Source organism: Aplysia californica, unplaced genomic scaffold (genome assembly GCF_000002075.1).
Source record: "Aplysia californica isolate F4 #8 unplaced genomic scaffold, AplCal3.0 scaffold00596, whole genome shotgun sequence".
In the NCBI taxonomy this organism is placed as follows: Eukaryota; Metazoa; Mollusca; class Gastropoda; order Aplysiida; family Aplysiidae; genus Aplysia; species Aplysia californica.
In genome coordinates this window covers 141575-169349 of record NW_004797866.1, presented here as the reverse complement: position 1 = coordinate 169349, position 27775 = coordinate 141575, and the positions used below count along the sequence as shown (strand labels likewise).

Below are 27775 nucleotides of genomic sequence, written 5' to 3'. Positions count from 1 at the left end.
ATCAAACAAAAATATGTGAAAAATCCCTCGACTCGACACAGCTAAACAAATAAATCTCTTGAGCCAATCTGTCCTGTCCTACCTGTCGGCAAACACGGGATACTCCCTGGCCAGCCTCACAAACAGTTCATGCTGCTCCTCCGGGGAGACAGAACAGAAGTTTTCTGGGGGTCGGTCGTACACAGTGGTGGCCCTGTTGGGGGGAAAAGAACAAAACATCACAACAACTCCTTTAGCTGGATCGCACTGCTTGGCAGATATCTAATTTAAGAAAGGTCAAATTTTTTATTTTATTCAAACGTCAGCTGAGGTAATTTCAGTTTTCAGACTTAAGAGAAGAATCAAGATTTTTTAGTCAGAACACAGTGAACTGTTTATGTGTTGCTACTTGTATTTGTAAAGTGCTGAGAACCTGTGTTCTTTCATTGAAGTCGAGCGCTATGTAAATGTTATGTATTAATATTATTATTAAAAATTTAAGTAGCTGTTTTTCATGAAATTCCCAGCCTCCAGAATACAGTTCAAGATCATGGTAAGAGGAAAATATCTGGATCATCTGCACACACAGTGACATGGCAAATGCCAGGATCATAATAATATAACCTAAAAATTTGAAATGTAACAGGTAGCTGAAACTTAAAATTTTCTTCAAAATCAGTGGCCCTGGTGGTGTTCTAAATCAAAGAGACACTACTCAGAGAGCAACAAGCAACACATACATGACACTGTAAACAATTTGAAAGTCAAGCCAAATAAAATAGAATATTCTATTTTAAAAAAAGGAAAGCATACAGTTTGATTTGGAACAAAGAAAAAGACGAGAAGCAAACATGAATCTTCTCCAAAGCCACCGTGTCATCACATCGCTAGCCAACTGTTCACATGTACTGAACCCAAAATTTTGACAATTAAAAAAAATGTACGGGTTTAATTTGCGGTATTGATTACGTGATCTCAAGAAATATTTTGCGAAAAATTAAAATTCTAAATATTGAAAAAAGCAACTGATAAAAAATGAAGCAGTTTTTTCTCTCTCCTCAAAAATTTTGCTTTCTCATCTTTTCCAACAGCTGGCAGACAAAATGCTTTTTTAGTCGTTAAGGCAACCACAGTAGCACACAACAACTGGAAAAAAAATGCCATCATTGTTCTCCATCTCAGTTGGTTTGTGTTTGGTTCTTTGTTGGTTTTGGGTTGTTGTTTTTTTCTTGGGGGGGGGGGGGATTTATTAGCCAAGGCTTCTCACTTAATGTTCCAGTTCTGTTGCAGGTCTTTTTTCATCGCTTTTGTGACACAGATGTTGTAGGCTGACAGACGACCACAAATCTTCTCATATCTGGGGAGAAGCAAAGTGATGGATCTAATGCTGAAAGCACAAAAACATTCCGTTTACATAAACAATTTATCACTGAAAAGGATACCTTAAAAATCTTAAAGTTAAATCCCAAAGCATGCAACATTCAATGAAAGATCAAATTAACTTTTAGCCTGCACATCAGTTTTGTGAATAATTCACTTGGTAACTTTATTACCCAATTCTTAGAAAAACCTTATTTAGTGGGTGGTTGGTGGGTGCTTTGGTGTGGTTTTCTCCTTTCCTATCAAACACATATCATCCTTATCTCCTCTCCTCCTTCATTTGTTTGTATATTAATCTCTGGTAAACCTCTAATCTTCAACACTTATTTGACCTAATTGCATCGTACGTACTGTAAAACTATTTCTTCAAATTAAACCGAAAAATCTAATTTTCAGACCAACCCTGGCCCTACCTAAAATTACGTGTACAGATAGTGGTACTTGACACTGAGGCATCAACTACACATCACGGCCTTAGTGCTCTCTTGTCTCCATTTTTTTCAACAGTGAAAATGTGACTTCTTCTTAAGCTCACTCTTTGTTATGAACTCTTTTCACTGTTATAAAAAAATGGAGATATGACAAGATCGCACTAGGGATAAGACATGTTCCACTCACTGCTCTGCGAATCGAACCATTGGGTGTCCTGACTTCAAGGCCATGGCCAGGATGGTGTGCCCGTAGTTGTGCCAGTCGATGACCAGCTCGCTGCAGCGGACACGAGACACCACGTAGGCCACGGCCATGGTCGGGATTGAAGGGGGGTTCTGAAGGAAAACATTGGAAGAACGTTGGGAGAACATTGGAAGAATGTTGGGGGTTTACTGAACTCTTTATCTGTGTGTGTGGGGGGGGGGGGGGGGGGGATGTAAACCTACTCTGCCGGGGCTCTTTCTTGGTACTAAATCTAAAAATGACGATGTCACTAAATGGGTCATTAATTTAAAGCAAGTGAACCTATTTTGATAGTTCTTCATCTAAAGAATGAACTCCTGACAAAAGAGATCTGTTTTCAGCAACTGCCAAAAAGTAATTTGATGTCGTAATTGTCGTCAAGGAATGCGGCTCACCAACACAGGGGTTCCGACCGCGAGCCTCTGAGAGCGGCTTGCCGGAGATAAAGAGTTAAGTCAAATCATTTTTTTTATATCTGTGTTTTTACACCCCTATTGACACAAATTAGATAGTTCAGAATTGACACAAATTAGATAGTTCAGAATTGACACAAATTAGATAATTCAGAATTGACACAAATTAGATAATTCAGAATTGACACAAATTAGATCATTCAAAATTGACACAAATTAGATCATTCAGAATTGACACAAATTAGATCATTCAGAATTGACACAAATTAGATAATTCATAATTGACACAAATTAGATAATTCAGAATTGACACAAATTAGATAATTCACAATTCGGGCTTTGACTCTGCCTGTCAAGGCTTCTATCTGAGCTGAGAGGGATACTATAACTCCCAGCAAAAAGATGGAGATACTTCGCAAAAATTCTCACTACCTGGGAATCAAACTCGGGTCTCCTGTGTACAATGGTGAAGTGTCTAACTGCTAGAAACATCCCTTCATTCTTCTCAGTGCCAGAGAAATATATCAAAGTAGCAGTACCAAAAAGTTCATAAGTCGTTCACATGACCTGTTTTCAAAATGCTGGCTTTAAAAAATGAAGCAACAACCCAAATATTTAAGCAGTCTATTCTTGTGCTTTCAGAATTTTATGCAATAATTTAATACAGGATGATTTTTTCTTAATTATAAAGTTCAAAAGATCATAAGAAAACTATTGACACCTATTTCATACACTTGAGGACTTAGATCAATTCTGTATAAAATACAATATTGTAATATCAAACATTATTTATTTCTTCATTTGCAGATCTGATATCCGACACATTTTGTCACATGTGGAAGAAAAGAGACACTCCAGTCTCCCTCGGTTTTTGAGAATGGCTCATATATATAATATATATATATGAAGATGCTACCATCAAAGACAAAGAGCAAAGCAGACAAAACTACGGCAAACCTGCAGGAAGTAGCTTCCCATCTTGGGTAACAACAACAATGTCCATGACAACGCAAGAGATTGCCAGATCACTTTCAGAAAATACTGGAAAATCTTTGGATAATCTGAAACGACAAAATAAAATACATACCCTCTGTCAACAGTCTATCTTTTATTCGAAAGACATTGCTATCAAACAAAAATATAATGAGAAAAAAATATATGTGTGACAGCGTGGTGGAATCAGGCTCTCGTCAAAATAATGAAAGTGAGGAAACTTGCATTTTTCCGCAGGTTTGTGAGTTTTTATCAAATTTTTGTTTTTTGGCTCAACACCTTTCATGTCCCTTAAAGAACTCATTTCTGTGTGGACTTTTCTCAAAAACGTTGATTTAAGGCACAAAAATGTAAATTTTCAGTTACCACGGACTCTTCAGCTAAGGAAATAACCAATCTTTGGTGGCCATTTTCCGACTAATTTTACCTTTGAAAACAGGTGACCCCATCTCCTTCATTATCAAATATCTCGACTTGTATTCAAGATAAATGGATATTTTTTTCATAGAAATAAAGACAAGTGAACAAGCTTTAAGATGACACCAATAACTCTACACGCCCAAAAATTGACGAGAGCCTGATTCCACCACACTGCCTCACATTTATATGATATGGATTCATTAGATGAGTAATTGTTGCAGTTGATTGGCTTACAACTTACTGACATTGTTCAAACTGTCACGTGGTCAGTGTGTGCCACTTGCAGACATTAGTGAAACTGTCAAGTTATTACTACTTGTAACTTGTGTGAAGGACCGATATCACTGCACAAGGGACATCCCCATAAGCGTTCCGTCCCCTGAAGAAGCACATCTCTAGGTGAGTAGATGCTGACGGTTCCAAACAATGGTTGATTCCATAGCCTTCACCTCCCCCCACTAAGTCTTGATCTTCTGCAGGCGCCCCATCCAATTCCAAGCTCACGAAGTCACTCAAGATGATGGTATTCCGATTCTTAAACTGTCAAGTAACTCAAAGCTGACTAATGTAGCAGCAGCCTAAAATTCTGAAACATACTGTGGAGTCTACTAAAAAATCTACGGGACCAACACATTTTCTTTGGTTTAGTCGTGTTTTCAGTTCAGAGAGACTGCTAAGAAGATGAAGAAAAAAATTCAGTCAGGAGTTTATTTTCTTTAAGATTACTGGTGTTTTTGAATTATCTGTGTGTATTGTTTCAGCGGATCCACTGTATTTGACAAAGTATGGTGAAAATATATTCAGACCTTTCAAGCCGCTTCTGATTAAGAAAATGATTAAAAAGTATGACCAATGCAATGATGAGTCAAACATATAAAGTATTGTACTTACATTTGAAAAAGTTAGGAGCCTCTGTAACATAGTGCAACTCTATGTTCTCATTTTCCACCAGCTTTTTGGGTGGAACAGAACCTGTGAGAGAAATATGAAGTTCAAGATTAAAGATCTTGTTTAAAAAATTACCAAAATAATTATGAAAGTGTAAAAGACCAGAAAAATGCCTCGCTGAACACTACTGAACAGTAATGAGGGCATTAACAAAACAAATGAAAACAATGAGCAGGTTTAGAAAGAGATTTTTAGGTTGGGACTTCAATTTTTTTAAAGCACCATGAAGGAATGTTCTTTTTTATTGTTTCATTAAACTTCTTTTAATATTTTCCTGTCAACACTCAGCTGAACATTTTCCAATAGTCTACTGGACTTGTAATCGTGAGGTTGCAGGGTCAGGGGTTTGACCCGCGGGCACGTCGTGAAAGACACTTTACACAAATTTTTCTCACTTCACCCAGGTGGGAATGGGTACCCAGCCATAGACAGCGAAAGATCTTGTCCATGTTAGTGTTTGAGCGCCTATAAATGGCTGCTTGAGCTGTACGCTTCCCAGGAAGTTGAGGTTGTTTCAGAAGGCTATCAGGTCTGCTGGGGTACCAGTAATAGTATAGATTGTGAAACGCATAGAGCTTGCTGTTGAGCGGTGATTTGCGTTCTGTACAAATGCAATCTATTCTTATTAAGGACACACTTAGATGGTAATTTAAGCCCATACACGCTGATTTTCATCACAAAATTTTCTGGGTGTCTGCTCCTATGACTGAATAAATAACCCTTGTCAGTAATGTAGTGTTAGTGCTTTAGAGCCTCTATAAAATGGCAGCTTGCCTTGTATTTGTATGTATGCTTCCAATGAAGTTGAAATCGTTTCAGAGTGCTTTCAAGTCTGTTGGGGTTTATAATTATTTTATATAGATTATAGCCCACACAGCTCGCTGTTGAGTGGAAATTTGCGCCACATGGTATCTATAGTATTATTAAATAAAATGTGTATGTATGTATAGTGTATGTAAGTATGGGTGTGTTTACAAAATATGTGAGTGCATATGAGTGTGTCTGTTTATGTACCTGTGTGAGTGCTAGAGAGAAAGAGAGACAGAATGAGGACAAGAGGGAAGAAGAGAGAGAGAGAGAGAGAGGGAGAAGAGGGGGAGAGAGAGAGAGAGAGAGAGAGAGAGAGAGAGAGAGAGAGAGAGAGAGAGAGAGAGAGAGAGAGAGGGAGAAGAGGGGGAGGGAGGGGGAGAGAGAGAGAGAGAGAGAGAGAGAGAGAGAGAGAGAGAGAGAAAGAGAGAGCAGGGGGGCATATTTTGGGAAAGGGAGGGGGAGTGTCATATTAATTATCGACCAAGCCTTAAAATCAGTTTATGGCATTGGGTCTCTTCTAGCTGTGCCTCTTGAGAAACCAGAGGCACTGGAACTGGAAAATCTCCATGACACCGTTCAAAAAATGTGGAGGGGAGGTTTGAGGAGAAGGAAAGACTTCCATAACGAGTGACCACCCCAACAAACACATGAAAAAGAAGAGACCTAGATTCTAGATCTAACCCTAACCCTGACCCAACCCCTCCCCTTACCATTGCCTCTAGCCCTAACCTTACCCCAAACCCTAACTCTCTATTATACTGTTTCACTGGTCGCTCTTTACGGAAGTCCTCCCGAGGAGAATCATGTTCTCTCTTCTTCATTGCCATCATGCCCACTCCTTCCCCCATACACCCACAACTGTGTTTTTACTGAACATTGTAACATACTGTGATTTATTGTTCCAGTTGTGAGTAATGTGAGGAGAGCCCCAGCCCCTACTCTACATGCACAAAGTATGGTAAAGTAGAAAACTATGATTGAGAAAAGACTGAAAACATGTATTGCTCCTCTCAAACTGGGTTCTTCGGCAGAAATACTCATTTAGCCTTGACCTTGACCATCAATGATTTATTTATGGCTTCTGTTTATTTATAGAGGCACCAGCCATCCATGTCCAGGTGCTGTTGTTTTAGCATCTTTTTCCTGTCTGCGGATTAATAATCTTTTTTTTTTGCCAATTTATTGGTTCCGCTTCCATGTACCCCCATCTACTAGATCTGTAGTTTAAGAACCAGTACAATTTTTAACAGACTCCTTTTTTAAATCTGTGCGTAAAAGTGGGATTTTCGTGAGTAAAATGAGTATTCTGTCCTGTTCTGGGTGTTCTTGATCTAATTATATATAGATCTATGTGTCACAAAAGTAAAAGTGACAAGGAAGGACTAAGACCACTAAGTCTAGGACTGGGTAGTGCCTACCCTACTCAGACTCAAAATGTGCGCATGAACTATGACAGCCGTGGGGAGAGTATAGTGTTCGTGAATGGCAGATCATTGTCAATCAGTGACGCTGACAGAAATGCTAGTCACCTTTATATCCAACAAGGTACACTTTAAATCCTTCCTGAGCAAAACTCAGGGCGTGGTAGAGCATTCGGGGGCTGCGCCCTATGTCACCCAACACGACAATGCAAACATGCCGGGGGGTCTTCACGATGAAATTCACTAACAAATACAGAAAAATAAACACAAACGGAGTGTAAAATAGAATCGGTAGAGCAAAAGACATTGTGCTATTTTTCCAACAGCTCGATCCGCACTGATTTATACAAACTTCAATTATACACCAGAAATCTGAGCTAAGGTTTAGATCTAGTTGTGTTCATTACTATTAGTGAGTGCATTCGTTGCGTGTAAAAGTCACAGCTGTGAGATCAAAACATCCGCCTTTCCAAACTTGACTTTGCAAACAAAAGAGCTCTCGTCACAACTGTAATCCTTACAGCTTTATAAAAAGTAAACAACGTTTATGTCTTCAACCAACATTAGGGACAATACCTTGTGGATCAAAAGAGCTTCTTGTTATTAGATCTTAAAATCAGAACAAATATAGTTCATTTGAAGCTATACAATTCCATTCATTATTTACCCTTTAAATTAGGAGCGATAGGTGTTTGTTGACTCACTGAGCTAGTGAGCTTCACTCTCTCGGGGCAGGGGGAAGGGCCAAGGACGGGAGATAACTTCCGACGCTCAGAAGAATCTGACAATCTGTCAACCCAACCCCTCCGACTGTTGTGATATTGTGATAGAAACGTTTGGTTCACAAATCGCTTGTCGAGACTACAGCTGGCATCTGGCTTGATCTTTGAAACTGATATCATGTGATGGGAAAGGGTTTTAGAGATGTATTAAATGAATTAAACGATTTTGAAAAATTGTCCAGTACCCTAACCTGACGTAGTACTGCTTCTCTGCCAAGCTTGGACCTCCTAATGTGAAAGGGAAAGGGAAACGAACGTAGAATCAATTCTAAGAATGGAGACTGACGAACCACAGTCTAACGTAGCCCTACCATCGCAGCCACGGCAGTTTGTTGGTACCACCGAGATGGCAGGGTCATCAGCTTCTGTCCCCCAACATATCCATTACCATTTTCACACTCACCAACACCCAGCCCCATCACTGCCATCAGCAGTCAGTTTTGGAGAAGCATCGGTTCATTCTGAGCCAGAGAGACTTCACTTAGCCGACTTAGCGATAGTTGACGATGATTCGCTTGGCATTGGGGCCGCAACCTCAAATCTGAGTCTAAATTCTAGTTCTAGTTCTAGTATTCCGAGAGAACCCAGTATAGACAACAGAATGGAACTTCTTTTGGCTTCAAGGCATTCTCTACAGAGACAAATTAGGAATGACGAGTTGCCTGTTTTGTCTTTTCCATACTTCGATCCTGCAAAGGTAATCATTTTATCTGGCATTATTTGGATGCCATTGAATAATTTCAGTATGCTTTTATACCTCATTTTCTTCATTTGATTGTTTTGAAATTTTAAATATTAAATCAAAAGCAGGGCCGGTCTTCCAGCTCCTGGCGTCTTGGAATGCCTTTTTATAGCTCTTAATGAGCATTTGCCAAAAGGTGGGATACCTGGGTGTGACAAATGAGGTCCAAAATCAACTTTATGTAATAATTCTTTAATCACCCATATTATATAGCCTAATGATTGCTCTTTCAGACTCAGTAACTGCCAAAGCTGTATATGCAATGGTCTTGGTGTAATTCTGACTTGAATGACGGAAATAGCAAAAAGTTCGTTCATAACAATGATGACACAAATTTATGAATACTCGAAGTTCCTTTCTTCAGCTAGGCTGAGGTTATATTTTGAGACATAGCAAATAACTTCCAAAACTACATAGAATTGACAATTTATAAAAATCTTTATTAATTTTTGATAAAATTACTTTTTTGTGTCATAATAGTTATGAACGAACAATAAGTGACCAAAATACTTATCAATTATATCAAGTTTCATCGACTAGAATTGTCTAAAATAACACTCAATTGACTAATTATAGTCAAGTGATAAATGAAAGACCATTAAACAGCTATTTTTAAACGCAAACTGGTCTTAGGGCATATTATGCATAAATTTAAAGTTCGTTCATAACCATTATGACACACTGTTTCGTTCATAACTATTATGACAAATTTTACTTTTGGCCCCTAAAATTTACTTATATTGTTCTGTCTTTCACATAAAACGGTTTTCATTTATGAGGCTTTCCTTAAAATGATAGATTCCTCTATGTAGGGAGAATTCAAAGTTTATATTTCCTGAAAAACCCTTAGAATACCTTTAAAATGGTTCGTTCATAACAATTATGACAAACTTCAATTTTGACCTAAAAATTTACTCATTTTGATCTGTCATTCATTTTTTAAAACTTTTATTAAATGAAACTCTCCTCATAATATGTATCTCTGTACATGTTTTTAAAGTTTGTTAACACTGAAAAGCCCTCAAAATATATAAAATGGACTATAAATAGTTCGTTCATAACCATTACTACAAAAGTATAATACTAATTAAAATCCACACCCATACACTTATGATAAAAATCAAAATATCAGAATGTATGCAAGGTCTTTTCTGTCCTTTAGTTGGGTTAAAATTAAAAATACATCCCAAAACAACTGTAAATTACATGGAATTAGGTTTCGTTCATAACCGTTATGACACACTGTTTCGTTCATAACTATTATGACAAATTTTACTTTGGGCCCAAAAAATTAACTTATTGTTCTGTCATTCACATAAAATTGTTTTAATTTATGAGACTCTCCTCAAAATAAGGTTATATGTTGGAAGAATTCAAAGTTTAATCACTGAAAAACCCTTAGAATACCTTTAATTGTTCGTTCATAACTATTATGACAAACTTCAGTTTTGACCTAAAAATTAATATTTTGACCTATCATTTACTTTAAAATTTCATATGAAATGAAAGTTTCCTCATAATATGTATCTGTGTACATGTTTTTAATGTTTATCAACTCTGTAAAGCCCTCAGAGTACAATATGTAGTTCGTTCATAACCATTACTACAAAAGTAAAATACTAATTAAAATCCAGACCCATACACTTATCATAAAAATCAAAATATCAGAATGTAAGCAAGGTCTGATACATCTTCAAGTTGGGTTAAAATTAAAAATACATCCCAAAACAACTGTAAATTACATGGAATAAGGTTTCGTTCATAACCATTATGACACACTGTCACGTTCATAACATGATGACAATCCATTATGACAAGCATATTTTTGCCTCTCCTTCGCTTCTCTTTTGAGTCATCAGCACGATACTCTTCCATGTTCATTCCACCATGTAAAAGCAAAACCATGCGATGGAGCGGAAAATTACCCTTCTGATGGATCAATGTCAAACCAATGTTTAATACCGGTCATTTCCCGGGATGATATGCTTAACGATTTGGGTTTTCTAGACCTTGGAAAGTCTGATGATGTAATTATGACACGAGTTATGAACGAACTTATAAATTTTACTCAGCAATAACATCATTAATATAAAAAAATAAAACCCTTTTAATGGACACACGCTGTTATGATGGTGTATACAAACTATTTTCAATGTTTGAATGCACTACTGTTTGATAGTTTAAGATTAACAATATTCTGTATTTAACATACAATTACGTGTGCACTCAGGATGAGTAAAAAATGCCCTATTTTTAGTACTATTATCTTTCTATGTAGAGATATAAGATGCACACATCAATCTACTTGCTCATGCAGCTTGACCAACTTATTTCCTTGCCATATGCATAAAGTTTTCAGAAGAAAACATATTTTACCATGAGTAGTGGTTGATTAAAAAAGTCCTCATGCAAACACCCCCACCTTTTGGCAAAAGCTCTAATAATATTAATAATATATATATTATATATATTTAATTATTTATGGCCTTTTGTAATTACTTTATTGAACTTGATTTGCTTTTGGGGTCAAAATTTATTATATAATAGTGAAAATTTGATATTTTGTTGTTGTTTGAATTTAACAAAAAGTGTATCTACCAAGTAAGGTCAAACCCTTCTGAAATTGTTTTTCACATCTGTAGTAGAATTGGTGAGGCTAAAGTTTAGAGGTAAAAGAACACCATACACACGAAATTTTAGAAATTTTAAATGAGAAAGATATAAACAAAGAAAGTGCACTTTTTTAAAAGGGTTTGACATAATTTGGTGAGGAAACATCATGGACACTGTTTTTTTTTAAAGTCTGTCTACAGCGTCGCGCCAGTCAATAGATAGACGGCTTTACTCCGACGTCACGTATAGTTGCACATGTTGCTTCTCCACAGCTTTCCACCTCCCCCGTTGGCACGTCATGTCGGCTTCCCATAATGGTAGAATGCATTAATGACCTCTCTGTTCTGCTTACACGAGACTCAGCTTTATGTCATGTCCCTTTTCCAAAGGAGGCTTATTATTTTGTACAGTGTAGTATGCTCTTTACATAATAATAATAATGAAGATTATTTCTATAGCGCCCACTCCCGTGTAAACACAGCTCTAGGCGCTTTACATAAATGCATTACGAACAATATTCATGCACGCGACACACACACACACACACACACACACACACACACACACCCGCACAAATACTCACACTCATACACACACAAACACACACACATATACACATACACACACAAACACACGCATACACACACTCACGAAACACATGTGCACACACATGTATGCCAAACACACACACACATTGACACACACACACGCACACACGCACGCACACACACACACATCTACTTGCTTATCACACACACATGCTTACACATCGTCACGAAATGAGCATAAAATAGCAAGTGGCTATTCTCCGGCGCGCCGGTCAATAGATCAGAAGCTATTCTCCGGCGCAGCGCCGCCGGTCTATTACTAATAATTTGTCGGCGCAGATTTGCAAATACCTCTCTCATCTGTTTGTCTTGGAAAAAAATTCCCACAACTTTACCACTTCGTGCCACTTCCATTGATGCAGACGATAGGTTTCCAGACACAAACTGCCCCAATTCCTCAATGTAGAATTATGTTGGGTGCAAGAAGAAACGTGTTCACATCTATTGACGCGAGTTCATAACAAAGAGTGAGCATAAGAAGGAGTCACATTTTCACTGTTTACAAAAATGGAGATTCGACAAGAAAGCACTGAAGTCGCGACATATCATATCAGTTAAATTGATCTAAAATTACAACAAGAAATAAGTTAAACAGCAAGCTATACTATATGACTAGACACAAAATCAATTTTATTCATTTAAATAAACAGAATCATTATTTTGAAATAAGCAAATGGACGATGGAAATAAATGAATAAAGTTGTTAGACAATTACCATAGATAAAATATAATGAAAGGTAGACTTACAAGGCCTAGTTATGACGCCGGAGAATAGCTTCCGATCTATTGACCGGCGCGACGCCGGAGAATAGCCACTTGCTAAAATAATATATACACTGCAATTCACAAAATACATAAATGGATACATAGTCATTTACATAACATTGTATTGAACATGAATCTACTGACATAAAAAGGATGTCATTAAATGTGTCTTTAAAGATTTTTTAAATTTAGACTCAGATGTATGTCTCAAGGGTTAGGGATAAGAGTTCCAAACTGACGAAGCAAGGTGGGCGAACAATCTTTCAGCAAATTTTTTACCCCCATTTCTAGGAACTCTTAAAAGATACTGATTGCCTGATCTTAGTGATCTAGATGGAACATAAATCTGGATGAGATCACTAAGATATGAGGGAGCTTTGTTATTGACACATTATGACGTAATATTGCAATTTTATGACATTCTAGCTGACACGGGAAGCCAATGCAACGTTCTTAACATGAAAGTAATGTGGTCCCTCTTCTTTTTCTTTAGTACAAGCCTAGCAGCATGATTTTGAAAACGTAACTTGTGAAGAGAGGTATTTGGTAAGTTAGCTAGTAAAGCATTGCAATAATCGATGCCTGAAAACAAGAAAGATGACACGAGCATTTTCAACGAGTGTTCATTCAAAAACATAGACATATGACCAATTCTACGCAATTCACAAAATAAAATGGTACATAAATAATTTATATGATGTTCCATTGACAATTTTGAATCAAAATACACTCCCAGATTTTTTGCTTTATTAGTCTTAATACATGTCATAATTCTTTATATTTTTTCCACAGTTGAAGCCAGTTGACCTCTGCGTTCTGCTCACACTCAGCTTTATGTCATGTCCCTTCTCCAAAGGAGGCTTATTATATAGATCTATTATACAGTATGCTCTTTACATGTCCTTATAATTCTATATAGCGACAGAGTTGTGGTTCATAAGACGCATGCTGCGTATCCCATGGACAGCTAGAAAAACAAATGAAGAAGTCCTGGTTGAAGCAAATTATAGAAAACAACTTATCACAAATATAAGAAAACGACAGGCAAATTTCTTCGGACACACAATGCGGAAAGAAGCATTAGAGAATATTGTCACAACAGGAAAGTTTGATGGAAAGAGGGGCAGAGGCAGACAGAGGGAAAAGATACTGGACAAGATGACAACATGGTTGGGAGCAGCAAGAACAACAGACACCATTGCTGCAGCAAAGGACAGGGTGAAGTGGAGGTCCATGATCGCCCACGCCAGTCGGCAAGGCACCGGATGATGATGATGATAATTCTTTATATTTTTTCCACAGTTGAAGCCAATTGACTTCAGCCTTCCGGTACCTGTGGGAGATATTGTACTTTTTAACACGACTACTTCCTCCCTGGCCTCTGGAAGTTCGGGGGAGTCTTCCGAAGACTCTCAGCCTCAGCAGCTTCAGCTTCTTCCTCTGTCGCACGGCAGGAGACAAATGAGGCTGGCCAGAAAACGCTTCCTCTTTCGAATTGGCCTGAGGAATTCCTTTACAGGTATGTCGGAGAGATCATCTTTGTTGGTCTTGATGTGACTAGGACATTTCTTTTGACAGAAATATGATTGAATTTCTTTTTGCAGCTGGAATATTTTTATTTGTACTGTCAAAATTGTCCAAAACGGCTGCCCATTGTTGTTTAGGGAAGAAGTGTCTGTCTTAGACAGGCGGACATCTTGGGGGATGGTAGAGGTTCAAGTTCACAGAAGTACTTTTCCATATCGACTGCTTAGGGTAAGGCTTCGCTGTACCCCATTTTGAAAAGTTACAAATAACGGACTTTTACTGAGTAGTCGATAGGTTTATTAAAACTTTGTTAAGACTCTAGACCTGTTCTTCTTTTATAAAGGATTTTATTACATGTGATAGTGAGGTCCTGAGATGGTGTTGCAAGAACTGCCTCACAGACTTGATCCAAGTTCTGTTTGTAATGTGATCATGTATCATTCCATTTAATGAATGACCCTTTTAAAAAGAAATTGAACTTTCAACTTTGAATATTTTTTTTCCTTGCAGAAGTGAGAAATTTTATGAGTGCCGTAAACCAGGGAGATCTTGTGAAAGGTATGTTGACCTCTGGACAAAAGTGACGTGTTCTGATGAACACTTTTGTTGAAAGAGTTGTCTTTTCTGTGAAAGGTTCTAAGTATAGAGTCAAACAGGCACATATAGCAAATGTGGGTGGTTGGTGGGTGCTCTGGTGTGGTTTGCTCCTTCTTCCCTATCTGACATCTATCGTCCTGATCTCTCCTCCTTCTTTTTTTATGTTTGTTACTCTCTTGTAACACCTCTAATCTTCGGCACTTATATGACCTTATTGTGTTGCAAGTGCCGTAAAACTCATACGGAAACATATATAACAAACAGGTTTTCAGGTCCTGAAATTTACCTTATACATCACTTATATATTCTTTCATTTTGAAAACGTACACAGTGAAATTTGTATACACAACGAAAAGATATCCATCACATGCCGCTTATTTCGTTTTGTGCGTGTTAGACTATATTTTTTTTTTTTTCGGTAGCCTACCTGTGTTCCTGACCAACTACTCAGTCTAAGATTTGATGTTGTTTTTTATGGCCATCAGTTCTTTGAGGTGATCCTTTATGCCCAGTGTTTGTCAGTGTGTGTGTGTGTGTGTGAGAGGGAGAGAGAGAGAGAGAGACTGTTACGGTTACGCTTCTGTGACTGACTTGTGCATTATCATTGAACTTAAATATTATGAGTGCATTTCTGTGTTGAGGCAGAATCTGTGCACCGGTATTTCAATGTTCTGATCCACTCTGAATTTCCCTCATGATTCAATATAGTTTATAATCTTATCTTATCTCCACTTATCTTATCTAAATGTAACCCAAATTTCCCCACAGGATAAATAAAAGTAATGTTTTGTCTTGTTTTACCTTCTTTCCATCAGTGTCAGGTCTGCTACACGAGGGAGTTAACCCCAACGCTTGTGACCAGAAAAGGCGAACGCCTCTCCACGTAGCGGTCTCCAGGGGACATTTCGCCATCGGTAAGTGTAGACAGAGTCGTTATTCTGGGGAACTGAAGCAACATCTTAGTTTATTTATAATAAAAATAATAAATAGCATTTGTATTATTGTAGCGCATACCCCCGCTCGGCAGCAAGCTCTATGTGCTTTACACTATATTATTACCCCAGCAGACCATAGAACACTCAGAAACATTCTCAGCTTCCTGGGAAGCATACAGTGCAAGCAGCCGATTAAGCACTCGAACACTAACAAACTGACATGATCTTTCACTGTCTATGGCCAGGTACCCATTTCCACCTGGGTGAAGTGAGGAAAATAAGTGTTAAGTGCCTTTCCCAAGGACCCAACGTCCAGCCCCTGACAGGATTCGAAACCACGACCTTACGGTTGCGAGTGCGAGAGCCTAACCACTAGGCCACCGACACCAATTAAGAGGGATATAATGAATCAGGGAAACGTAGCTTTTTTAAGAGCATCCGAGGAAAGGAATGAACGGGGAACCATGATGGCAGATGTCTGTTGCAGATCTGGCTCTGTGGGTGGTTGGCGGGTGCTCTGGTGTGGTTTGCTTCTTCTTTCCTATCAAACATCTATCGTCCTTATCTCCCCTTCTTTTTTTTAATGTTTGTTACTCTCTTGTCGCTTTTTTGAGAGCATCCGAGCAAAGGAATGAATGAAAAACCATGATCGCCGATGTCTGTCACAGATCTGGCACTGGATGATGACTCTCTTGTGACACCTCTAATCTTCTGGCGCTCGTATGACCTTATGCAGTTGCGAGCGCCGTAAAACCCTCTACTAAAACTAAACTAGATCTGGCACTAGATGATGATGATGGTGATGAATTCTTACACCATTGACATACATGACAGTTGGAGCTGTACTAACGACCACCTGTCCAAGACAATCACATGTGCAAATGACCACTTCCCCCATCCCCCCTTGTGTTGTTTCTATAGTTATATCACAATGACATCACCCCCTGGGCAGTGCTACTGACTGAAGTGTCTTTAAGCCTTTCCCAAAGGCGGGATATTAACATGTTCTTATGTACAGTAGAATTGTAAATGGGCTGATTTATCAATGTCATGCTCATAACTGTGCCTGAACTGCAACAGGGAACTGCTGCTTTTTCTTTCCTTATCCTTTCTATCGTCATTTTTCCTCTACTTCTTTTGTATGTTTATCACACTCTTGTGACCCTCTATTTCGGGGGTGCCTTGATAGTCGAAGCAGACTTTGTGCTGTTGAAGCTAGAGAGGTGAGCAGAGTAAGTCTGATTCCCTGTAAAGGCTTCTCTGTTGACATTCCCCCCTTGGCCCTCATATGACCTTATGCAGTTGTGAGCGCCGTAAAAACCTCTACTAAAACAAAACTATCATACTGACACTGTCCAAGATGCCCGCCTGTCTAAGACTCCCTCTTTTCTCCTCCTCAACAACGGCTGGTAGAGCTGGGTCGCGAGCGCGAGAACGGAACTGAATCGCCACTCTTGCCTGCGGAACACGATTCACGATTCCCTTCAACGGAACGCGGAACAGTATCGCCTTCCGATTCCCGATTCACTCCCCTGTCACTGTCACCACCTTGCGGCTTGTTTGTAACCTACTGCTGAGTCGCGAGTGCAAGAACGGAACGGAACACTTAGTATGGCTCCCCTTTTTTTTACAAAAGATGGTATAGTCCAACCCCCCTATTAAAACAAAATGAACGAGGTCCAACCAATAGACAGAAGGAATTTTATGGAGCCATTGTTTTAGTGAATCATGGGATAGGGGGGGGGGTGAATTTATGGGGGTCGCTAATTGAGGTCAGTAGATAAAACAGTGCAACAAAGGGTGTGGGGCGGAGAGGATGGCGGAACAACAAGAGTGGGACTCGCGCTCGCCAAGTGGTGTTGATATGACACTGTTCCGTTTCAGTCAGTGTTCCGCCGCAGTTCCACGAGCGCTCGCATACTCGCGATTCTTTGAAGCCGACTGAATCGCGAATTGCCACTCTCAGATTTGGCGAGCAGGATCCAGCTCTAAGGGCTGGTTGTCTTAGACTCTTTCTGCAGCCTTTCTTCTACTGATACTCCTTGTCTCCTCTTACTGCTGTCTTTCAGCCACACCCCTGATCTTATGGTAGGTAAGATCTAACACCTAGCCTTCTCTGATAAGGTCGAAAAATCTTGGAGGTCTCGTGTGCGATTTGTGCTCTTGAAAGATCCCTTGGTGGTCCAAAAATGATAAGAGTAGGCTTTGGGCGTCACCCAGGCAAAATTCAAAACTTCCTACCCACTGAAAATGTGTAATGTGTCCCGCACGCCAATATGACCATATACAGTCGCTAGGGCTGTAAAACTCGTACCAAAAACAATACAAAAGAAACGAAGAAAAAGACTCTTTCCACAGTAACTTTTACCAGTCTTTTTTTGTGATCCAGCTCTGATGTGATTTGGTCCTTCTTTCCTGTCAAACATTTATCGTCTATGTCGTTCCTCCTTCTTTTCTTTGTACGTTACTCTCCAGTAACACCTCCAATCTCTTGCACTTTTAGGACGGAATTGTGTTGTAAGTGCCATAAAAGTCTAACTTAAGCTTTTTTAAGAACCCACATTTATTTTTTGTTGGTTGCATTTCACTTTTTACCCCCCGGGGCAGTGCCACTGACTGTAGTGTCTTTAGGCCATTCCCAAAGGGGGGACATATCTCGTTCAAGCATAGTAGAATTGTAAATGGGCTGATTCATGCCATGCTCATAACTGTGCCTGATCTACAACAGGGAACTGTTGCTTTTTCTTTCCTAATCCTTACTATTGTCATTTTCCTCTACTTCTTTTGTATGTTTGTCTCTCCCTTTTGACCTGCTCTTTTGGGGTGCCTTGATAGTCGAAGCAGACCTTGTGCTGTTGAAGCTAGAGAGGTGAGCAGTCTAAGTCTGATTCCCTGTAAAGACTTCTCTATTGACACCCACCCCTTGGCGCTCATATGACCTCATGCAGCTGCGAGCGCCGTATAACCCTCTACTATTTTTTTTTAAATTCACTTTTTTATTTTCAGCTCACTTGTTGCTGGCCCACAAGGCAGACCCGAAGATGAGAGACATTTTAGGAAACACTCCTCTCCACTTAGGTATGTTTCTTCTTCTCCCTCACTGAAGTGGGTCGTTGGCGGGTGCTCTGGTGTGGTTTGCTCCTTCTTTCCTATCAAACATCTATTGTCCTTATCTCCCCTTCTTCTTTTTTATGTTTGTTACTCTCTTGTAACACCTCTAATCTTCTGGCACTCATATGACCTTAGGCAGTTGCGAGCGCCATAAAACCTCTACTAAAAAAACTCTCTCACTGACAGAGTCACAGCACATCATTGAAGATGCTGTTTGCTCTCCATGGTGTGTATGTGTGCCTGTTGGTGTGTGTCTGTGTGTGTGTGCGGGTTGGTGTGTGTGTGTGTGTGTGCATGTTGGTGTGTGTCTGTGTGTGTGTGCGGGTTGGTGTGTGTGTTTGTATGTGCATGTGTGTGTGTGTACATGTCGGTGAATGTGGGTGTTGAATGACACATCTTTAAAACATTCATTTGAAGATGTTGTTTGTTCTCTGTGGTGTGTGTGTGTGCATGTCGGTGTATGTTTGTTGGTCTGTCTGTGTGTGTGAATATGGGCATCGAATGACACATCACATAAACATTCATTTGAATATGCTGTTTGCTCCACATGATGTGTTGGTATGTGTGTGTGTGTGTGTGTGCATGTGTGTGTAGTGTAGATTCAACTGTATTTGTTTTAATTTATTCTCTTTCCTTCTTCTTTTTTGTGACCGCTTGTCATAATGTTTAACTTTTAAAAATCAAGCATATTGTATGAGGTGATTGCTTTTTCAAGTTCTGGCCTAGATAAACCCCACTGGACCAGGAGAGTAGGTACTGGCATCTGTGGTGCAGTGGTTAGGTACTTTCTAGTCTCAGGCTGGAGATCCAGATTCAATTCCTTAACTCTTTGAGCCCTGAGTTTTTTCCACTGTTTCCCAGAGTTTTTTCTACCCTCACCTAAACCTGGTGCACCATGTCTCCTTATAACCCCAAAAGCTTGCCTCCAACTTCTAAATAGCGGAAACAAAGGCTTAGTAATTACTAAAAAACTTGGTTCGGGAATAGTTCCGAAAAACAAGCAAAAACTAGCACTAAATAAAACGAAACAGTTGTCACTGGTTCTGGACGCTCCCAGCGTCTGATGGGAAACAGGGCTATTACAGCCGGATGCTCCCAGTATCCGATGGGGTTCAAAGAGTTAATTGGGAGAATTTTTACTGAGTGTCTCAGACTTTCTGCAACCCCCCGGGGCAGTGCCACTGACTGTAGTGTCTTTAGGCCATTCCAAAAGGGGGCACATTTCTCGTTTAAGTACAGTAGAATTGTAAATGGGCTGATTCATCTATGTCACGCTCATAACTGTGCCTGATCTACAACAGGGAACTGCTGCTTTTTCTTTCCTAATCCTTACTATTGTCATTTTCCCTCTACTTCTTTTGTATGTTTGTCACACTCTTGTGACCTGCTATTTCCGGGGTGCCTTGATAGTGGAAGCAGACCTTGTGCTGTTGAAGCTAGAGAGGTGAGCAGAATAAGCCTGATTCCCTGTAAAGACTTCTCTGTTGACACCCACCCCTTGGCGCTCATATGACCTTATGCAGTTGCGAGCGCCGTAAAACCCTCTACTATAGAAAAAAAAAAAAAGACTTTCTGCTGTGTGTAGTGGATACCTAGTACTAACACCTGCTAGTTATCTGCCATGCATGGTTATTGTCCTCTACTTCATGCTGTCTTTACAAAGTGGAACAATTCGTAACTAACAACTTATACTTAATTACTTGAGCATGTCCCGTGGACTATACACTAGTATTTTGTGGGTGGTTGGCGGGTGCTCTGGTGTGGTTTGCTCCTTCTTTCCTATCAAACATCCATCGTCCTTATCTCCCCCTCCTTCTTTTTTATGTTTGTTACTCTCTTGTAACACCTCTAATCTTGTGACGCTCATATGACCTTATGCAGTTGCGAGCGCTGTAAAACCTCTACTAAAACTAAAAAACTAAAAACTAGTATTTTAGTAAGCTTTGTTCTTTTACACCGGGTGTTTTGTGCCCCTCTCAGTCCGGGCGGGCCCTGACATGCAGGTTTCAAGCCTGTCTCTGAACGGGAGGAGCTACCCTTGAGGACCATTTTTTATGTTTGTTGCACTAGATCAAATCTAAATACACATATATAAGTTAGACATAGTAAAATCTCTTGATACCCAATTTTATTTTGGCATAGCTACAGAGGTTGCTATGGAAATGGCCGCCATCTTGAAAATAAGCAATGAATTTCAAGTCCCTAAGGCTTTCTTATTTACAGACAAAATTTGACCAAATTTGGTGAGAGTATGCTTTGAAAATTTTCCCAAAGCATAAAAAAACATTTTTCTAAATTTAAGTTTCGTAATCGTTTGCCAATGGAAAAATATTATTTTGTTTCGCAAACATCTCTCTGTTACATTGATGGCAGCATTGCACTCTATGTTTCCTGAAAGTTTCCTATCAAAAGGATGAAAACTAAGGAAGGAGTAAGGAAAAAACGGCACAAAGCTTACATTTTGCAAAAACCGACAATAATTGTGAAAATTCACTATATAAATCCATCCTCATGTCTTTAAAGGCAATTTACCTGGAGAATAAAGTCTTTCTCAATTGTATCCTTGCTGTTTTTAGACAAAAAACTGGTTGATCTTCAAAAATCAGCAGCCAACATAAAATGTGCATAGCCTGACCCAAAATCTGCAAAATCAAGGGTCGCTCCTCCCCTTAAATGATATAAATTGTATCGATGGGGGCATAAAAACATGTATATTTTTCAAAGAAATGTTTCAATCTTTATTTTCAGCCGTGTGTTATGGAGACCGCAGGGTGGTTCGACTTCTGATAGAGAACGGTAATCTTACTGACAGCAGTAGTCCAGGCTTGCCAACTGTGCGGAATTCCCCGGGACTGCTACGGATTGAGCTATCCAGAGTTTGAGAGCATTATCTCATACGCTTCTCCAAAACCAGTCTCACTTTATATCCATCATGATGCTGTGGAATCAGGCGCTCGTCAATTTTTTGGCATATGAAGTTATTGGTATCATATCAAAGGTTGTTTATTTGCCTTGCTTTCAATGAAAAAATATCAATTTATCTCGAATAGAAGTTGAGATATTTGCGGTTGAAGGAGATGGGGGTCGCCTGGTTTCAGAAGTAAAATAACCGAGAAAATGGCCGCCAAAGTTTGGTGACTTCAATAGCTTGAGAGTCCTTGAAATCTGATAAAATACATATTTTGTGCCTTTAATCAATGTTTTTCCATAAAATCCACACCTAAAAGTATTTTTGAATGGACATACAAGGTGTTGAGTCAAAAAATAAATACTTTTTAATAAAATTTCCAAACTGGTAGAAAAATGCTGATTTTTATTTTTCTCGGATTTCATTATTTTGACGAGCGCCTGATTTCACCACGCTGTCTCAAACATGATCTCGATCGTTGTTATGTAATCTGGTATTGTAACGCTGGGCGTCCCTGACTGGGTTTTGAACAAGTTGACAAGCTTGGTGTTTTATTGTTTGTTAGGAAACTTATTGTGATTGTGTGTAGAATACTTTTTCTGTACAGAAAAACTCCTGCGAGTTCAGAATGAGACCTTTATTCAAAGCTTTGCTTTTCAATACTCTAGCTGTGAGCTTTATTACAGGGCAAATGTTGTGTGGAGCTTATCGACAACAAGCGGTTCCACTGTTCTAAGCCTAGGAAACAATATTTTAAGGAGAGAGAAAAAAATCATTAATTAATTAAACAATGTACCTACATTATGTATCTTTTCTTGCTTTCTTTTTTCAACATTTAGAATGTGAATTTTGATCAAATATTTTTAGACCATAAGCAACTACTACCACAGATTAAGATTGAGCCTCAGCTCGGTCTGACGTTGTGTCCTTGGGAAAGACTTTACGCGAATTTCCCATTTGGTTCAGTCCTTTCGGAGATGGACGATAAACTCGGAGGCCCCGCCTCTTAAATAACCTAATATTGTTCGTGGGGACGTTAAACCTATTCCTTTTCTCAGATTAAGAAACTGCAGTAAAAATAGATTTCACAATTTTGAGTTTAGTACACGTGAACAGCTGGCGGAGAATATGACTGTTGTACACGCTGGACTGTTTGTCTGGATGGAACGTGACGTTGCTGATGGTTTTTCTTGTGCAGTGATATTGACAGACAGGGTCTGAACCCTACCTCCAAAATGATCGAAATTCTTGATGGGCGTGTAAAAGCACCTTTTTTTAAAAAAACAGAACCTTCCTTATTTTAATCCTGAACCGACTTTTGATGTGAGATGAGTTCAATGTGAACTGTACATTTCTCACGACGCTTGACTTTGTTCTTCCCCACAGGAGCCAGCATCCACATCAAGGACAACAATGGCCGCACGCCTCTCTCCATTGTCAAGTCTCGGCTCAACACACTCCGAGGAGACCGCAGCGTCTCCACTGACACTCTCAAAGGGGAATTCATGTTGGTAAGATTTGATGTCAAGTAGGGGGTAGATAGAAATTGTGAGTTACATCAAAGATAGTACATAACAAGATGGGCCACTCAGCCAAAAAAGCGTCCGCCAGAAGTCCGCTCTTTGTTTCAGAAGGCGCTGCAGTCTGTTTTGAAGCTCTCTTTCGTTTTTCCAGAAGAAGAATAGGAATAGCACCTCCTGGCGTTCGCAGATCGACCGCTGTTCATCAGCAGTTCGAGTTCGTTCAGTGCGGAGTTTTATTATTTTTTTTATTATAATGACCTCTCGCCTTTCATTCTAAAGTCAAATTAAACGAAGAAAACAATCACCACTTCCTCCGCAAGAGGTTTTTTTGTCAGCGTAACCATTTAAAAAAGCGCTCTTCCGAAATTTATAAAAAAACGTGCTAGTTTCACTTTGATTTTTTAAACTCAAGTAGGATAACTCTGTTCGCAAAGGGTGCGCATTTGCGAAGAGGGCGCCACCGAATTTTGAGGACATTTTTTTAATTGGCTCAAAAGAGAGGAGTGGCCCTTCTTGTTATGTAGACTCTTTGGTTACATAGGAAGTGTGTCAGCATGATGGGAAATGTTATGTCTCCTTTCCTGTTCTCCAACAATGTTCTGTCGTCTGCTTTCGTCTCCTCTTTCTGCCCCCACCCCCCTCACCTCCTTCGCCCCCTCCTCTGAGCTACTGACTCTTTCTGCAGCCTTTCTACTGCTGCAGCCTTTCTACTGCTACTCCTTGGCTCCTTCTTTACTTCTTTCTTTCAGCCGCACCCCTGGTCTTCGGGTAGGAAAGATCTACACCTAGCCTTCTCGGACAAGGGCGAAAAATCTTGGAGGTCCCATGTGCAAGTTGCTCACGTTAAAATCCCTTGGTGATCTAAAATCGATTAAAGAGTAGGCTTCGGCGACCACCTGGGCAAAATTCAAAATTTCCTTCCAACCGAAAATGTTTAATGTATCCCGCGTGCTCATATGACCATATTTAGTTTGTTGCCAGCGCCATAAAAGACTTACAAACAAAAAAAACTCTTGTTGCAGATGGCAGATTTCCTCCAGCACCATGAGAAGCGACTTCAGGCAGAGGCAGCGCCGGCGCCCGTGGAAGATTTGTGTCGTCTGATGGAGGGCGTGTCCACGCGGGAACAGGCCGACGAAATCGCAGACGCCATGATCAGTAAAATGTCCAGCCTGTGCATTGAGAATCAGACAAGACAGACGCCCATATGCCATCCCATCTTATAGTAAAGCCTTTATAACAAGGGGTTTGTTTTGGGGGGGTTTGTTTGGGGGTTTTTTGTTGTGGTTTTTTTTTTCTTTTTGTTTATCAGGGGGGTTTTTTGGGGGGAGGAGGGGTAGAATAAATTTATTTATGTGGGTGGTTTGCGGGTGCTCTGGTGTGGTTTGCTCCTTCTTTCCTATCAAACATCTGGTGTCGTTATCTCCCCTCCTTCTTTTTTGTGTACGTTACTCTTGTAACACCTCTAATCTTCGGCACTTATATGACCTAATTGTGTTGCAAGTGCCGTAAAACTTTTACTAAAACTTAACAATAAATTTGTCAGATATGTATGTTGGGCTGTTTTCGTATGTTTGTCTTCAGCAGTGAACGCCTTATAATGCTAGTTTGTTTTATCGTAATATCTGTAAAAGGACTTAAGTCACTTTCCTGGGATTTCAACTAATAATTTTTCTACCAATGAAGAACCTTTCTTCTGCTTTCTTTAGAACAAAACTTAAAACATTGGTGAAATGGTAAATGAGATGTAAAGCTCTTTGCTGTCTGGTACAGTTTATTGATTGATTGATTGATTTTCTTATTTTTGTTCTGGAAAAAGGGAAAAAATGGCTGTTCTTGACATGGTTGTGTAAGAGACAGATCTGTGGGAAATGAAAGAATAAAGGTACGGAAAATAAAATTCTACTTATGTTAATCCCCAAGGGCAGTTGAAGGATGCTGTTTACCTAGTTGTTTGTTGTTTGGGGAGTAGGTGGGGGTGGGGGGGGGGGAGTAGGTCACACATAATTTGAATTCCCGGTTGTGGAAAAAAAAATCTGTGAGTTCAAGTCAATTGTGAAGTGTTAAAAGGGGGACTACGACATTGAAACACATGACTCTGGATGACTTAAATCGCAAATTCAAAACAAACTTGAAATACTAAAGGGACAAAATGAAACCAAGAAGGGGGGGGGGGGGCAGGAAAAAAACCCTGTGTACAATACTTTGGCAGAACCTGTCTGAGGCTTGCGTGGAGCCTAAAGCCTACGCGTAGTCTAAGGCTAAATCATCTATAGGACTACGTGTAGCCGAAGACTAACTCATCTACAGGCCTATGTGGAGTCTATCATCTATAGGACTACGTGGAGTCTAAGACTGACTGGTCTGTAAGCTTACGAGGAGTCTAAGACTAACTGGTCTGTACTTGGAGTCTGAGACCAACTGGTCAGACAGATCATAATGTCGTGTTTGTTGTCATTCAGTGATGGCAGCGTTGGTTTGTGATGAGCAGAATGAGTTAGATAACGCTCATAGGTGCTGATTTGCGGAATATATCCAGAAATTCACATTTCTGTTATTGTCCAGCTTTTGCACATACCCGCTATACTTCTAAAACATGGTCTTGCCACAAGGTGTCGTGTATATTCTGTACATTCTGAATCCCCACAGGTGCTTTTTGAAAAGTTCGGGATATTTGTTAGTTTGTTTCCTGTTGATACCTCTAAATGCTTTGTTACCTTACTTACTTGCTTGCTTGCTTGCTTGCTTGCTTGCTTGCTTGCTTGCTTGCTTGCTTGCTTGCTTGCTTGCTTGCTTGCTTGCTTGCTTACTTACTTACTTACTGACTGACTGACTGACTGACTTACTGTGTGGGAAATGGAAGACACGTTTTCTGTCTCTCTTTTTGACAGGGAATCTTCTGACCTGTTTTGCCATCACTTTTAAAGTGATTGAAAGGTTGTTTTGTATTGAGTAACAGTACACTGAACATATGCATAGATGGAGATGCCTGATCGTGTCTGTGATGAAATTGAAAGATACATCAAAACAGAATGATTTGGCTTTACTCCTTAAAGTTCATAATATGTGAAGCATGCTGACAAAAGGAGTTACTTCTCGGACTCCAGCCATATTGAAATAGATACATCACGCTATAGGTGAAGTTTTAACTATTTATAAAAGTATGAAGTACTAAAAAACCGTGTTAGACTTAAAATACGACATCAAAAGAAAATCTACAAGTCTGACCATAGTGTCGATTTTCAGCTATTGTCTCCACCTGGGGATTGCGAGAAGTAACTCGTTTTGTCAGCGCGCCTCACAAATGTTTCCGGCCATACGTTCAAATGTACTAAGCCCAAAATTTTGAATTAAAACAATTGCAGTTTTTTTTATTGTTGAAAGCATGTGCTCAAGAAATATTTTGTCAAAATTCAATTTTGATTGTTTGGGAAAAAGTATGAAAAAATACATCCTGCAGGTACAATGTTTAAAAGAATTTAAAGTTGTTGTTTTTTTGTTGTTTTTGTGTAAAGTTTTGCTGTCAGGGCTTAGAACACTTGAACAGTTTGCCGTCGTTCTACTGTGATGATTGCGGTGTTGACACACAGTCCGATCTTGTACAAAATAATCCAGATTTGTGTGGTTGTCCATCATTGGGAATCATTTTGCTTCTGTTTTACATGGTATGAAAAATTATTCATTTTTCACTCAAACTTCTGAATTCTTCAACTGCTTGTGATTTGACAGATTTTCAACGTCAAACATTTTTCCTTTCCTTCAGGCTCTGACTCCTGGATTTCTGTCATATACATACGTCATATATAAACTATTATGCCCAGGCAGCAGAACTTGTCAGTGATGTACATAGAACTACTCTCAATATCAGGGTTGTACAGTATATGTGTCATCTACATTATATCATCTCCCTTGTATAAATAGTACACTATTGCTATATCAGTCATCCCCTAGAATAATAATAATAATAATAATAATATGGCAGTGGCATGTGTGAATTTTGTGTGTGCAAAATTTTTTTCTTAGCCTGCATTCCATAACTAACGGTTTAATGTGACCTTGGCGCCAGGTGAAACCACCAGTCTCAGATTCGGAATGTTTATCTGTAGAAACTTACTACAACTAGAGGGTGATAGAGTTTTGGACAGACTTATAATTTGAGGTCTAAAAATGTGTACATCTGTATTTCCCACCAGGCATCAACTTTGGAATGTTTTCCAACTTGAGTTGCCATATATATATGTTTCCATAGGTGTCACGATATGGTGGAATCATGCGCTCATCAATCTTTTAATGGCATATGGAGTTATTGGTTTCATCTAATAAGAGCCTGTTCATTTTTCCAGCTTTCAATGAAAAAGTACCCTTCTATCTTGAATAGAACTAAGTCGTGATATTTATGATTGAATGTGGTGAGGTTCGCCTGGTTTCAGAGGGAAATTTAGCAAGAAGATGGCCGCCACCAAGGTCTGGTAACTTCCTAAGTTTAGAGTCCTTAGAAAATGCAAATTCACATTTTTTGTGCCTTTAATCAACTTTTTTTCAGTAAAACCCACACATAATTTGTTTTTATGAGGACATAAAAGGTGTTGAGCCAAAAAAACAAAAATGTGATAAAAATTACAGAA

At 39.3% G+C, this 27775-nt stretch overlaps 2 protein-coding genes across 3 annotated transcripts in view; one reads left to right on the top strand and one right to left on the bottom strand.

Annotated features, from left to right (window-relative positions):
• The window catches only part of LOC101861537 (chitobiosyldiphosphodolichol beta-mannosyltransferase), a gene marked incomplete in the record, with an annotated part of 19351 nt that extends 11864 nt beyond the window's left edge, over positions 1–7487 (bottom strand). The window contains 5 exon segments of the mRNA XM_013087508.2: positions 1247–1336; positions 1978–2126; positions 3405–3508; positions 4752–4832; positions 7148–7487. Coding sequence (XP_012942962.1) covers positions 1247–1336; positions 1978–2126; positions 3405–3508; positions 4752–4832; positions 7148–7346 — 623 coding nt within the window.
• Positions 7488–7779: 292 nt separating this feature from the next.
• Positions 7780–24394, top strand: LOC101860599 (ankyrin repeat domain-containing protein 54). 2 transcript variants are annotated; one of them, XM_013087509.2, is made up of 8 exons: positions 7780–8518; positions 13852–14068; positions 14587–14634; positions 15489–15587; positions 18615–18686; positions 21444–21515; positions 23014–23138; positions 24173–24394. In XM_013087509.2, the coding sequence occupies exons 1-8, from the start codon at positions 8096–8098 to the stop codon at positions 24374–24376; spliced, it is 1260 nt and encodes a 419-aa protein (XP_012942963.1). In that variant the 5' UTR covers positions 7780–8095; the 3' UTR covers positions 24377–24394. The 2 variants fall into 2 exon arrangements, with proteins under 2 accessions (XP_012942963.1, XP_005107408.1); XM_005107351.3 differs by having other exon boundaries at positions 7781–8518; positions 21468–21515.
• The last annotated feature ends 3381 nt before the right edge of the window (positions 24395–27775 follow it).